Raw genomic sequence first — 13,377 nt, forward strand, 5'->3', positions numbered from 1 at the left:
GTATTCAATTTAACACCAGAGACATTCTTCAAAGGACTCGGTTGGGCAACACGGCCTTCCATCTACCACCAACCTACCGAAGCGCAGTCAGAGTAAATATTTATTGCATTTTCCTTTTCCAAATGGGCGGTAATTTAGAATGCATAAGATACTGTATTTACGATAGTACAGATTCTCCCTTTTTTCCTCAGTCTTCCCGCTCTTTCACTCAAACCCAGCCCTTTTCTTTTGTGTAACCAGCTGTCATATCTGTTCCGCCCGCTAGGGACGTTTTCCTTTATGATGTAATTTGTAATCAAGGTATAATTAATTCTGTGTATATTTAATGCTGTGTGATTAGTTAGGTATTTAGTAAATAAATAATTAAACACAATTTTGTATTGCTGATTCAACCCTTTAGCGGGGTTCCTGAAGATAACCAAGAATTTACAACTTTCAGATGAGACTGAATTAAGGTGACGATTAATATTGACTGCTATAGATGCAAAATATTAATAATAATAATAATAATAATATATGCCATTTAGCAGACGCTTTTATCCAAAGCGACTTACAGTCATGTGTGCATACATTCTACGTATGGGTGGTCCCGGGGATCGAACCCACTACCCTGGCGTTACAAGCGCCATGCTCTACCAACTGAGCTACAGAAGGACCACCACCATATTACTAGGTCTTTAAGAGTTTATTCGGGAAGATAACAGCTCTATAAATATTATTTTGTGGTGCCCCGACTCTCTAGTTAATTACATTTACATGATTAGCTCAATCAGGTAATATTAATTACAGAGAAATTATTTTATAGAATAGAATGTCATATCACTTAATTCGGCATAGCCAAAGACACGACATTGGTCAAACACAATTATTTCTAACAGTTTGCTAAGAGCTGGCAGCAAGCTTATAGGTCTGCTGTTAGAACCAGTAAAGGCCGCTTTACCACTCTTGGGTAGTTACTTTGGCTTCCCTCCAGGCCCGAGGACAAATACTTTCCTCTTGGCTCAGATTAAAAATAAGACAGATAGGAGTGGCTATAGAGTCAGCTACCATCCTCAGTAACTTTCCATCTAAGTTGTCAATGCAAGGAGGTTTGTCACTAACAATAATTTTACAAAATTCAAACTTGCAATGCTTTTCTTTCAATATGAGTTTTTTATGCACGAACACAATGACTCACTGTTCGTTGTTGGCATTTCCTGCCTAAGTTTGCCCACTTTGCCAATGTTAACATCAAATGGTTTTGAAATTTTTAAAAAGCCATCTGATTTGATAAAAGATGGAGTTGAATTTGTCTTTCTGACCATAATTTTATTTCAAGTACTCAAGTTTTTTTCCATCATTGTTTATATCATTGATCTTGGCTTCATAATACAATTTCTTCTTCTTTTTGTTGAGTTTAGACATATCATTTCTCAATTTGTAGTAAGTAAGTCAGTCAGATCTGCAGCCAGACTTTTTAGCCACTCCTCATCAATCCACAAAGCCTTCACAGTTCTAACAGTTAGTTTCTTAACAGGTGCATGTTTATCAATAATTGGAAGAAGCAATTTCATAAATTCATGAAGTACAGCATCTGGATGCTTTTGGAACTTTTGCTTTCCTGGATATAGCCACAATATTGTGATCATTCTAGCCAATGGGTACAGATACAGCTTTAGCAGTGGTGTAAAGTACTTAAGTAAAAATACTTGAATGTTCTACTTAAGTAGTTTTTTCAGGTATCTGTACTTTACTTTTTATATTTTTGACAACTTTTACTTTTACTTCACTATATTCCTAAAGAAAATGAAGTACTTTTTACTCCATACATTCTCCCTGACACCCAAAAGTAGTTGTTACAGTTTGAATGCTTAGCAGGACAGAAAATGGTCTAATTTGCACATTTATCAAGAGAACATCCCTGGTCATCCCTACTTCCTCTGATCTGGCGGACTTACTAAACACAAATTATTTGTTTTTACATGATGTCTGAGTGTTGGAGTGTGACCCTGGCTATCAGTAAATAAAAATAAATAAAACATTGTGTCGTCTGGTTTTGCTCAATATAAGTAATTTAAAATTATCCATACTTTTACTTTTGATACTTAAGTATATTTTAGCAACTACATTTACTTTTGATGCTTCAGTATATTTTAAACCAAATACTTTTAGACATTTACTCAGTAGTATTTTACTGGGTGACTTTCACTTTTACTTTCATCATTTTCTATTAAGGTATTTTTACTTTTACGCAAGTATGACAATTTAGTATTTTTTCCACCACTGAGCTTTAGAACAAAGTTCTACATTATTAGTAAAAATGTGATCAATACATGTGGATGATCTTGTTCCTGTAGTTTTTGTAAACACCCTGGTTGATTAATAACCTGAACCAGATTACAGGCACCCATTACAGTGAGAAGCTTCCTCTTGAGCGGACAGCTTGATGAAAACCAGTCAATATTCAGGTCCCCAAGACAGTAGACCTCCCAGTTTACATCACATACGCTATTAAGCATTTGACACATTTTATTTAGATACTGACTGTTAGCACTTGGTGGCCTATAGCAACACCCCAAAAGAAAAGGCTTTAGATGCGCTAAGTAAACCTGCAACCACAACACTTCATTAACACTTGTCATAAGATATTTTAAGCATTACAGGCATATGGCTCTGAATATATACAGCAACACATCCCCCATAAACATTTCTGTATCTTCTATAGATAGCTTGAAGCTGAATTGCAGCATATAAATAGCACTTGTCTTCTCTATAAGTGAACAAGCAAGGGGAAAAACAAATCCTAACCAGGACTCCATAAGTACTCGACTATGTATTGCTCAAAGTATTGGAGGGCAAAGTAATCTTCTGGTATTGGCTGAAGTATTTGGTCTCCCTATTACCTGAGAAGCCTGGTCTCTTCGAATCGGCCCCTGCATCTTCTGTCAAAGCATCTTTGGAGTCGAGGTCTGTGGAAAAAATATTAGCAGAGTTGTCTAAACTTGCAGTGAATACATCCAGTTCACCAGACCTATCTAAAAGCCACATTGAAAAATATGGATCCTAACCACTGGTTCAACTGTGGAATTACCAGTTAATTCTAATTAATTACAGCATTAATAACATTGAATTACTGAGTAAATTGTAATTCTATGCGCTCAACATTTGTAGGCTAAGGGTTTCTTGAAGATTTGCTCACTGGGTTATTGGACCATCATGCCCCAGTAAGAAATCCATCTCCATGGATTGATGATGAACTGGGTGAGGCATTTTCTCAAAGAAATGTGGCAAAAGTCTTAGCAGCCAAATCTAAACTAGAAATCGATTAACAGAATTATAGAACACAATGTAATTAGGCAGCTAAATTAAACAGTAAGAAAAACACTTTATTTGACAAAAATGGTTTTATTGATTGTAAAAATGATTTAAAAAAGGTATAGAATACAGTTAAGGGTGTCACGTTCTGACCTTTATTTCCTTTGTTTTGTCATTATTTAGTATGGTCAGGGCGTGAGTTGGGGTGGGCAGTCTATGTTTGTTTTTCTATGATTTGGGTATTTCTATGTTTCGGCCTAGTATGGTTCTCAATCAGAGGCAGGTGTCATTAGTTGTCTCTGATTGAGAATCATACTTAGGTAGCCTGGGTTTCACTGTGTGTTTGTGGGTGATTGTTCCTGTCTCTGTGTTTGCACCAGATAGGGCTGTTTTGGGTTTTCACGGTTCTTGGTTTTTTGTTGTGTTTATCTTTGAATTAAACATGAATCAGAATAACCACGCTGCGCTTTGGTCCGCCTCTCCGTCAATGGAAGAAATCCCTTACAAAGGGCTTACTTGGTACATCTATCTCATCATACCCATCTAGTGTGGAGATTGACGGGAGAACAATAACACCAGCTGATGTTGCCAATCATTTAGCAGATTTAAAAAAATATTTTACAAATGTATTTACTGAGAGATAATGGAAACACCCATTCTTCTAAACAAGCTATTGTCCAATAGATTGATGATCATATTTTGAGCAAAATAAATGCTATTTGAATCTACAAATGCTGTAAGTAAAAGGTGTTAAACCTATTGAAGCTATTACCCAATGGTAAACCAATGTTTTACTTCGCTATGCTGCTCCCCAGATTGCAGCTCCACTGAAATACAGTGGCAAGAAAAGGTATGTGAACCCTTTGTAATTACCTGGATATCTGCTTAAATTAGTTATCAAATTAGTCACAACAATAAACAAAAATAGTGTGCTTAAACTAATAAAACAAATTATTGTATTTTTGGTGGTGTTCATGGGAGGACACCACGGATGAAGCCACTGCTGCCACTGCTGAAGCCACTGCTGTGTACAAAAAACATTGCTGCACATCTGAAGTTTGCAAAAGTGCACCTGGATGTTCCATAGCTACAGGCAAAATATTCTGTGGACAAATGAAACTACAGTTGAGTTGTTTGGAAGGAAGACAACACTGTGTGGAGAAAAAAGGTACAGCACACCAACATCAATATTTCATCCCAACTGTAAAGTATGGTGGAGGGAGCATCGTGGTTTGGGGCTGATTTGATGCCTTAGGGCCTGGACAGCTTGCTATCGTTGACAGAAAAATTAATTCCCATGTTTATGAAGACCTTTTGTTGGAGAATGTGCGCCAATTTAAGCTCAACAGAAATTGGGTGATGCAACAGGACAACGACCCAAAACACAGAAATAAATCAACAACAGAATGGCTTCAACACAATACTTTTTTCCTTCTGGAGTGGCCCAGTCAGAGTCCTGACCTCAAACCATTCACACCAGACATCCCAACAATATTGCTGAACTGAAACAGTTCTGTAAAAAGGAATGGTCCAAAACTCTTCCTGGCCGTTGTGCAGGTCTGATCCGCAACTACAGAAAACTTTTGGTTGAGGTTATTGCTGGCAAAGTGGGGACAACCAGGTATTAAATCCAAGTGTTCACATACTTTTCCCCACCCTGCACTGTGAATGTTTACACAGTGTGTTCAATAAAGACATGAAAACGTATCATTGTTTGTATGTTATTAGTTTAAGCAGACTGTGTTTGTCTATTGTTGTGACCTAGATGAAGTTCAGATCAAATTTCATGACCAATTTATGCAGAAATCCAGGTATTTCCAAAAGGTTCACATACCTTTTCTTACCATGCTACATATTTAATTGGTCACTGGAAAAGGGGACATTTGGCCTCCCGGGTGGTTAAGGGCGCTGTACTGCAGCGCCAGCTGTGCCACCAGAGACTCTGGGTTCGCGCCCAGGTTCTGTCGTAACCGGCCACGAACAATTGGCATAGCGTCGTCCGGGTTAGGGAGGGCTTGGCTGGTAGGGATATACTTGTCTCATTGCGCACCAGCGACTCCTGTGGCGGGCCGGGCGCAGAGCGCGCTAACCAGGGTTGCCAGGTGCACAGTGTTTCCTCCGACACATTGGTGTGGCTGGCTTCCAGGTTGGATGCGCACTGTGTTAAGAAGCAGTGCGGCTTGGTTGTGTGTATCGGAGGACGCATGACTTTCAACCTTCGTTGTAGCGATGAGACAACATAGTAGCTACTAACAATTGGATTTTTAGATTTTGTGCAGCATTTGATTCAGTGGCTAATGAAATAATTTAGACAAAATTATTGCATTATGGGATTAAGGAGGCAGCATTGAATTGGGTACAGTCATATCTAACTGACAGGAAACAGTCCACTTATATAAATGGGTTGTTTTCTTCCACTCATGCTTTAAACTGTGGAATACCGCAGGGCAGCTGCCTTGGGCCCCTTCTTTACTTCCTTATGCCTTATCTGAAACTCAAGCTACTATATTTGATGCTACAATTTATACAGCAAGACAATTGGTTCAACAAGTACAGCAAGCTTTACAAGTAGATCTGGGAAATATCAGGGAGTGGGTTTGCCAGAACAAACTTGTTTTGAAAACCAAGGTTATGTTTGTCTGTTCCACCAGGAAAAGGCCAACACAGCATGGGATATAATTATGTTATAATATAAACATGTTCGTCTCACATAACTCATCTATGTAAAAAAAAATGCATGCATGCATGATCAGAAGGATAGCTAAATATTTACCGGGAAAGATTCTTAAGCAAACAACCCAAGCATTAATTGGGAGTCAGGTGAACTACTGTTCTGTGGTCTAGGGGAATGTATCAGCAAGTGAAATTAGGAGGCTGCAGATTGCACAGAACAAAGCGGAGATATGGTTATTCTATTGTAGTCATGCACAATGCTCTTGGTTGGTCATCTATCAACAAGATCATTGAAAAAACATGCTTATTTTATTTCACAATGTACACCATTTAAAACAGTATTCTGTTGGTAGGATACAGACATTCAGTAAATACTAGGAATTGTCCACCTGTCCACATGTGTTATACAGACAGAAAAGAGAAATAGGCTAAATAACATTGAGATTCAGAGCAATAAAGAAATTGTATATTTTTTTATCTGAGCAAACCAGACACCTCTCAATATATAAATTCAAACAATACTTTAGAACCATTTAAATATAATACATTGAAAGGTTGTGCAGGACTATGGTAGATGAAAGAATCAATCTATAATTTCAGACTGTTAGAGTATTTATCGGGTCAATATGTCAGTGTATTATGTTTGTTTGTAACAGTGTGTTACTTGTGAAAATGTGATCATATTATACATTGTATTTTAACGACTCTTGGAAGATTAGTCTAAATTAGGACAAAAATATATCCTTATCAAATCAAATCAAATAGGAGGGCTTGGCTCATTTACTCAGTCAATTCAGGAATGAACTGACATTTAACTAATTTAGTTTGTAAACTTACTATTTTTAATAGTAAAAAATTATATTAACTGTGATATAATTATTAAATCAGCTGGCATTTAGAATGAAGATGTATTCACCTGAATCACAGGCCGGGAAAGGAGGCGTCTCTAGCTTGACTTGATCCGTTAAAAGTTCTGGCCTGGATAGGAAACCACAACAAAACATGGTTCGAACATCATAAAAAAAGTGTAACCTGTTGTCCTTTATTCCTGCACCAACATATACAACATTTCACCTATATCCTCTTCATACAACAACAATTCGCATACTAGGGCCATGTTCCAGGCTGACTACACGTTAGATGCCTTCCATATCTCACAACGCCTGGACAGGTGATGAACATATCAGTTAACCACATCATATTATATACCAGTCTGATGACGACTGCGTAGTTGATGATGCAACTGCTGGTTGATGTAATACGATGTCAGCAATGTAGTCAGCCTGGAACGTAGTCAGCCTGGAACGTGACCAAGACCATGCGCGAGTCACAATGATCCCTACTTCTTCCTAAAGTGTACACTCGTTCACTACTCCCCGCAAATGTAAAAGCATTGGATTGGTGTAGGCATTGGCTTAAGGGTTTCCATATACCAGTCCATTCCCTTCAAATCAATGAAGTGCAAGCTTTCGGAGAAAGGAGAGATTATTGGGATGCACTCCTTGAATGACTTGCGAAGGTTCTTTCTCCTATGTGACAATGTATGATCTCTGACCTTTTGATGACAAACTGAATCTGACTGCCAACGGCCAGGATCTTGCGCAGCTTGGCCGCTCCGAAACAGTTGGGTCTGCGGAAAGCCACACCCTCCGGTAGCCCTTTGACATACAGCTCCTCTGGGTACATCTGAAACTTGGAGTAGGGCACCTTCGCAGGTTCAAGTAGTCCAAGCGCCTCGGCTACAGTGGGATGGTGGGATGGAAAATGGAGAGAGGAATACAGGTGAATTATTTTATGCAAAATATGTTGCTCAGTACTTAACTATTCCCAGGACAGTCAAATAGATTTTTAGAAAATCATTGCTTTCTCTGTGACACCTTAAAAAGGCTAGAAAATAACGTGGCTGTGTAGAAACAGTTGACTAAGTCGGTGTAATTTATGATTTAGTGCTCGAGTCAATTTGGCCAGTCTGAACATTGAGCATGCAAGTAAGTGCATTGGGTAACTTACCGTACTTAGTGCTGAATATGCTTTCCACCTGCCTCCGAAGCTGGAGGATCATTTCACCTATGTCCTCAGCGATATTTCCTGTCAGGAAAAATGAAAATGAAGAGAAATGTGAAAGTGAGTTTTATTCAGAGCTGAAAGAAAGAACATGATTAGTGAATGTGTCTGAATCAGTCTGAATAAACAGTTGAACTAAGCTAATGAGGCATTTACTCTGAACAAAAGTATAAATACAACATGCAACAATTTCAATTTACTACAATTAATTTAAGGAAATCAGTCAATTGGAAAATTCATTAGGCCCTAATCTATGGATTACACATGACTGAGAATACAGATATGCATCTGTTGGTCACAGATACCTTTGTTTTTAAGTAGGGGCGTGGATCAGAATTTGGTGTGACCACCATTTTCCTCATGCAGCGTGACACATTTCCTTCGCATAGAGTTGTTCAGGCTGTTGATTGTGGCCTGTGGAACACGCTATCATACACGTCAGTACAAAGCATCCCAAACATGCTCAATGGATGACATGTCTGGTAAGTATGCAGGCCATGGAAGAACTGGGAAATTTTCTGCTTTCAGGAATTGTGTACAGATACTGGTGACATGGGGCTGTGCATTATCATGCTGAAACATGAGGTGATGGCAGTGGAACAATGGGCCTCAGGATCTCGTAACGGTATATCTGTGCATTCAAATTGCCATTGACAAAATGCAATTGTGTTCGTTGTCCATAGCTTATGTCTGCTCATACCATAACCCAACTGCCACCATGGGGCACTCTGTTCACAATGTTGACATCAGCAAACAACTCGGCCACACAACACCATACACGCTGTCTGCCATCTGCCCGGTATAGTTGAAACCAGGATTCAGTGTGAAGAGCACACTTTACAGGTGTGCCAGTGCCATTGAATGTGAGCATTTGCCCAATTAAGTTGGTTAAGACCCTGGTGAGTACGACAAGCACGCATATGAGCTTCCCTGAGACAGTTTCTGACAGTTTGTGCATAAATTCTTCCATATTGGCTGGTCTCAGATGATCCCGCAGGTGAAGAAGCCGGATGTGGAGATCCTGGTTTGGCGTGGTTACACTTGGTCTGCGGTTGTGAGGCCGGTTGGACGTACTGCCAAATTCTCTAAAACAAGGTTGGAGGCGGCTTATGGTAGAAAAATGAACATTCAATTCTCTGGCGACAGCTCTGGTGGATATTCCTGCAGTCAGCATGCCAATTGCATGCTCCTTCAAGACTTGAGATATCTGTGGCATTGTGTTGCGTGACAAAACTGCACATTTTAGAGTGGCCTTTGTCTCCAGCACAAGGTGCACCTGTGTAAGGATTATGCTGTTTAATCAGCTTCTTGTAATGCCACACCTGTCAGGTGGATTAACTATCTTTACAAAGGAGAAATGCTCACTAACAGGGATGTAAACTAATTTGTGCACAACATTTTAGAGAAATAAGCTTTTGGTGTGCATGGAACATTTCTGGGATCTTTTATTTCAGCTAGAGGTCGATCGATTATGATTTTTCAACGCCGATACCGATTCCAATTATTGGAGGACCAAAAAAAGCTGATACCAATTAAATTGGCTGATTTTTATATAAATATATTTGTAATAATTTCAATTACAACAATACTGAATGAACACTTATTTTAATTTAATATAATACATCAATAAAATCAATGTAGACTCACATAAATAATGAAACCTGTTCAATTTGGTTTAAATAATGCAAAAACAAAGTGTTGGAGAAGAAAGTAAAAGTGCAATATGTGCCATGTAAAAAAGCTAACGTTTAAGTTCCTTGCTCAGAACATATGAAAGCTGGTGGTTCCTTTTAACATGAGTCTTCAATATTTCCCCGTAAGAAGTTTTAGGTTGTAGTTATCATAGGAATTATAGGACTATTTCTCTCTATACCATTGACTATTGGATGTTCTTATAGGCACTTTAGTATTGCCATTGTAACAGCATAGCTTCCATCCCTGTCCTCGCCCCTACCTGGCTCAAACCAGGGACACATCGACAACAGCCACCCTCGAAGCATCGTTACCCATCGCTCCACAAAAGCAGAGCAGAGCAAGGGGAACAACTACTTCAAGAGTGAGTGACGTCACCGATCGAAACGCTATTAGCGCGCAGCCCGCTAACTAGCTAGCCATTTCACATCGGTTACACGAGCCTAATCTCGGGAGTTGATAGGCTTGAAGTCATAAACAGCTCAATACTTGAAGCACAGCGAAGAGCTGCTGGCAAATGCACAAAAGTGCTGTTTGAATGAATGCTTACGAGCCTGTTGCTGCCTACCACCGCTCAGTCAGACTGCTCTATCAAATATCAAATCATAGACTTAACATAATAACACATAGAAATACGAGCGTTAGGTCATTAATATGGTCAAATCCGGAAACTATCATTTTGAAAACAAAACGTTTATTCTTTCAGTGAAATACGGAACCGTTTCGTATTTTATCTCACGGGAGGCATCCCTAAGTCTAAATATTGCTGTTACATTGCACAACCTTCAATGTTATGTCATAATTATATACAATTCTGGCAAATTAATTACGGCCTTTGTTAGGAAGAAATGGTCTTCACACAGTTTGCAACGAACAGGCGGCCCAAACTGCTGCATATACACTGACTCTGCTTGCACGGAACGCAAGAGAAGTGACACAATTCCCCTAGTTATAAGAAATTCATGTTAGCAGGCAATATTAACTAAATATGCAGGTTTAAAAATATATACTTGTGTATTGATTTTAAAGAAAGGCATTGATGTTTATGGTTAGGTACACATTGGTGCAAGGACAGTGCTTTTTTCACGAATGCGCTTGTTAACTCATCACCCGTTTGGCGAAGTAGGCTGTGATTCGATGAGAAATTAACAGGCACCGCATCGATTATATGCAACGCAGGACAAGCTAGATAAACTAGTAATATCATCAACCATGTGTAGTTAACTAGTTAAGATTGATTGTTTTTTATAAGATAAGTTTAATGCTAGCTAGCAACTTACCTTGGCTTCTTGCTGCACTCGCGTAACAGGTAGTCAGCCTGCCACGCAGTCTCCTCGTGGAGTGTAATGTAATCGGGTACAATCGGTGTCCAAAAATGCAGATTACCGAGCGTTATGAAAACTTGAAATCTGCCCTAATTAATTGGCCATTCCGATTCATCGGTCGACCTCTAATTTCAGCTCTTGAAACATGGGACCAACACTTTACATGTTGTGTTTATATCTTTGTTCAGTATATAAATTATATTAGTCAAGAATTTATGTAACAATCACAGATAACACCTTTTAAAAATCAGTCATTTGAAATGGAGGTGAGGCTTTGTCTATTGTAAGCCTACAGTGAATCCAACAGATAGATCTTAGGGAGAGGTTGCCAATCCTACTGTACCTTCAGATGATCTTCTGAGGCCTTGCGAAGCTGGTTTAGGTGACAGTGCTTCAGTTTAAAGGAAGAGGGCAAAGAGGTGAGTAGGGTTGACAAGTTTCAAAGGTTTCACATAACTACTTTCGGTTCAGGCTACTACTGTATGTCGAGCCAAGAAATACTATTTTGAATGAGACAAAGCCCAAACTACAGTAGAACCTCAAAGAATTACGGACTGACCGATCAACCAAACCGGCAATATCAAACTGGAAGAACATGTATTAGAAGAAGCACACTTCAAAGATAATTTACATAACTTTCAAAATACTGCAGAAAAAATTGCATGATATTTAAATAAACACTGAAATCTATTTTCTGCACTTACCCGCAAATTCTTCCTTCATGATCAATGATGGAAAAGAGAACTTTAACAAAACATGAAAGCAACCAAAATAAAACAAACAAAATGTCTAAGGATCTAGACTAGAGGTTAATGTGGACACTTGAGTACCATTCTTTTTCTTTCCTATTCTGTACAAATCTTCAAATATTAAATCTAGCCTGGTCCCAGATCTGTTTGTTTTTGACAATAAGTGACAAGGAGTTGACATGATAGCACAAACAGACTGGCACTCAGGCTAGTATATCTCTACAGCTATAGCACAACTTAGAATTGAGGTTAAGAAAGAGAGTGGTCCTTTGTAGCTCAATTGGTGGTAGAGCATGGCGCTTGTAACGCCAGGGTAGTGGGTTCGATTCCCGGGACCACCCATATGTAAAATGTATGCATGCATGACCCTAAGTTGCTTTGGATAAAAGGCATATATTATTATTATTATCGCATGTAGTGTACTCAAGTGTTCTTAGTTACCTCGTGCAACTAAACTACAATAAGGGCTTGGGGAAGGGTGACTAATGTAAGGGACATAATTATCTCAGAGTACTAAACTGGGTGTTCAGGTGTCTTAAAGGGACTCTAGACAAATCACAGGACTGGTAGAGATAGAGAGCATGAGAAACAGGCTAATTCTATACAGGGTTGGGCTGCAAGGGCTGGGGTTGAGACGAGAAGGTGTGTATGGTGAATATACTATACAACCAAACCCGAGACAGAGAGTCCAGATTTAAAACATACTCACAAACTGGACAAAATAAACCCAGGTTTGGTAAATGCTCCAATTAAAAAAATATATATATTGAGAGTTGCTATTGCAGTGTTTCTACAAATAACCTTTAGACTAGAAAACTGAAACTGCTCTGGATGTCTTTCAAAATGGTGTCATATGTTCCAATCCCAGTAAACAGATTCGATGGTGACCAATCTTTCTTTAAGTATGTTTTGTGGGAAAACAGGCTTGACTGTGAAATCTGTGTTTAATCTGAGGTATTGCTTATGGACACCAGCTCAAATATGCACAATCCATCATATTCTAATGACACAAAAATGACACATCCAATGATGAAAGCCAATTCATATATACCATCAAAAATAGGATTCAAAATTATAAATCAAACTGATGGAAAGTGTCTAGAGCAGGCAGCCTATTACTTACTTAGTGTGCTACAGGTTTGGCAGAGACTCTTGTGGGTGGGAGGTGGGGCGTAAGGGGTGATACTGGGTACTAGTGACTCTGGGTGGAGTATGAAGTGTGAAAGAGGGACAAGGAGACAGGGAGAGGGGAGTATCTGTGAAAAGTGGTTTCATACGTGTACTGGTAACCTAGCTCCCTAACAGAGGGAGAGAGCTTGTTGGCGGTGGTGGACCCAGGGTGGCGGCGGGCCTGGGCTGTCCTGATGCAACCATGAGGTGGAGGGGACTGGGACGGAAGGCGGGGCTGCAGTTACCTGCGTGCGTCTCCAGAGAGCGGCAAGAAGCAGCCTGGGCTGGGGTGGCCACCACCACCACTGCTGCTGCAGCCGGGTCAGCATGAGACTCATTCGGCTCCTCCACTGAAACACTGGCATCTGGGGGAGGAGAAACAATACATTGTTAGGGTACTGGGTATCTTA

At 39.5% G+C, this 13,377-nt stretch overlaps 1 protein-coding gene across 3 annotated transcripts in view; it reads right to left on the reverse strand.

Moving 5' to 3' along the window:
* gtf2ird1 (GTF2I repeat domain containing 1) overlaps nucleotides 1-13,377 on the reverse strand; it is a 50,589-nt gene that overhangs the window by 16,836 nt on the left and 20,376 nt on the right. For all 3 annotated transcript variants that reach the window (XM_046327333.1, XM_046327317.1, XM_046327326.1), the window contains 6 exons: nucleotides 13,213-13,332; nucleotides 11,392-11,439; nucleotides 7,978-8,055; nucleotides 7,523-7,706; nucleotides 6,884-6,945; nucleotides 2,883-2,948 (listed from right to left, as the gene is read on the reverse strand). In XM_046327333.1, coding sequence (XP_046183289.1) covers nucleotides 2,883-2,948; nucleotides 6,884-6,945; nucleotides 7,523-7,706; nucleotides 7,978-8,055; nucleotides 11,392-11,439; nucleotides 13,213-13,332 — 558 coding nt within the window. The remainder of the gene's footprint in view (nucleotides 1-2,882; nucleotides 2,949-6,883; nucleotides 6,946-7,522; nucleotides 7,707-7,977; nucleotides 8,056-11,391; nucleotides 11,440-13,212; nucleotides 13,333-13,377) is intronic.

The sequence above is a fragment of the Oncorhynchus gorbuscha genome, linkage group LG02 (genome assembly GCF_021184085.1).
Source record: "Oncorhynchus gorbuscha isolate QuinsamMale2020 ecotype Even-year linkage group LG02, OgorEven_v1.0, whole genome shotgun sequence".
NCBI lineage: Eukaryota > Metazoa > Chordata > Actinopteri > Salmoniformes > Salmonidae > Oncorhynchus > Oncorhynchus gorbuscha.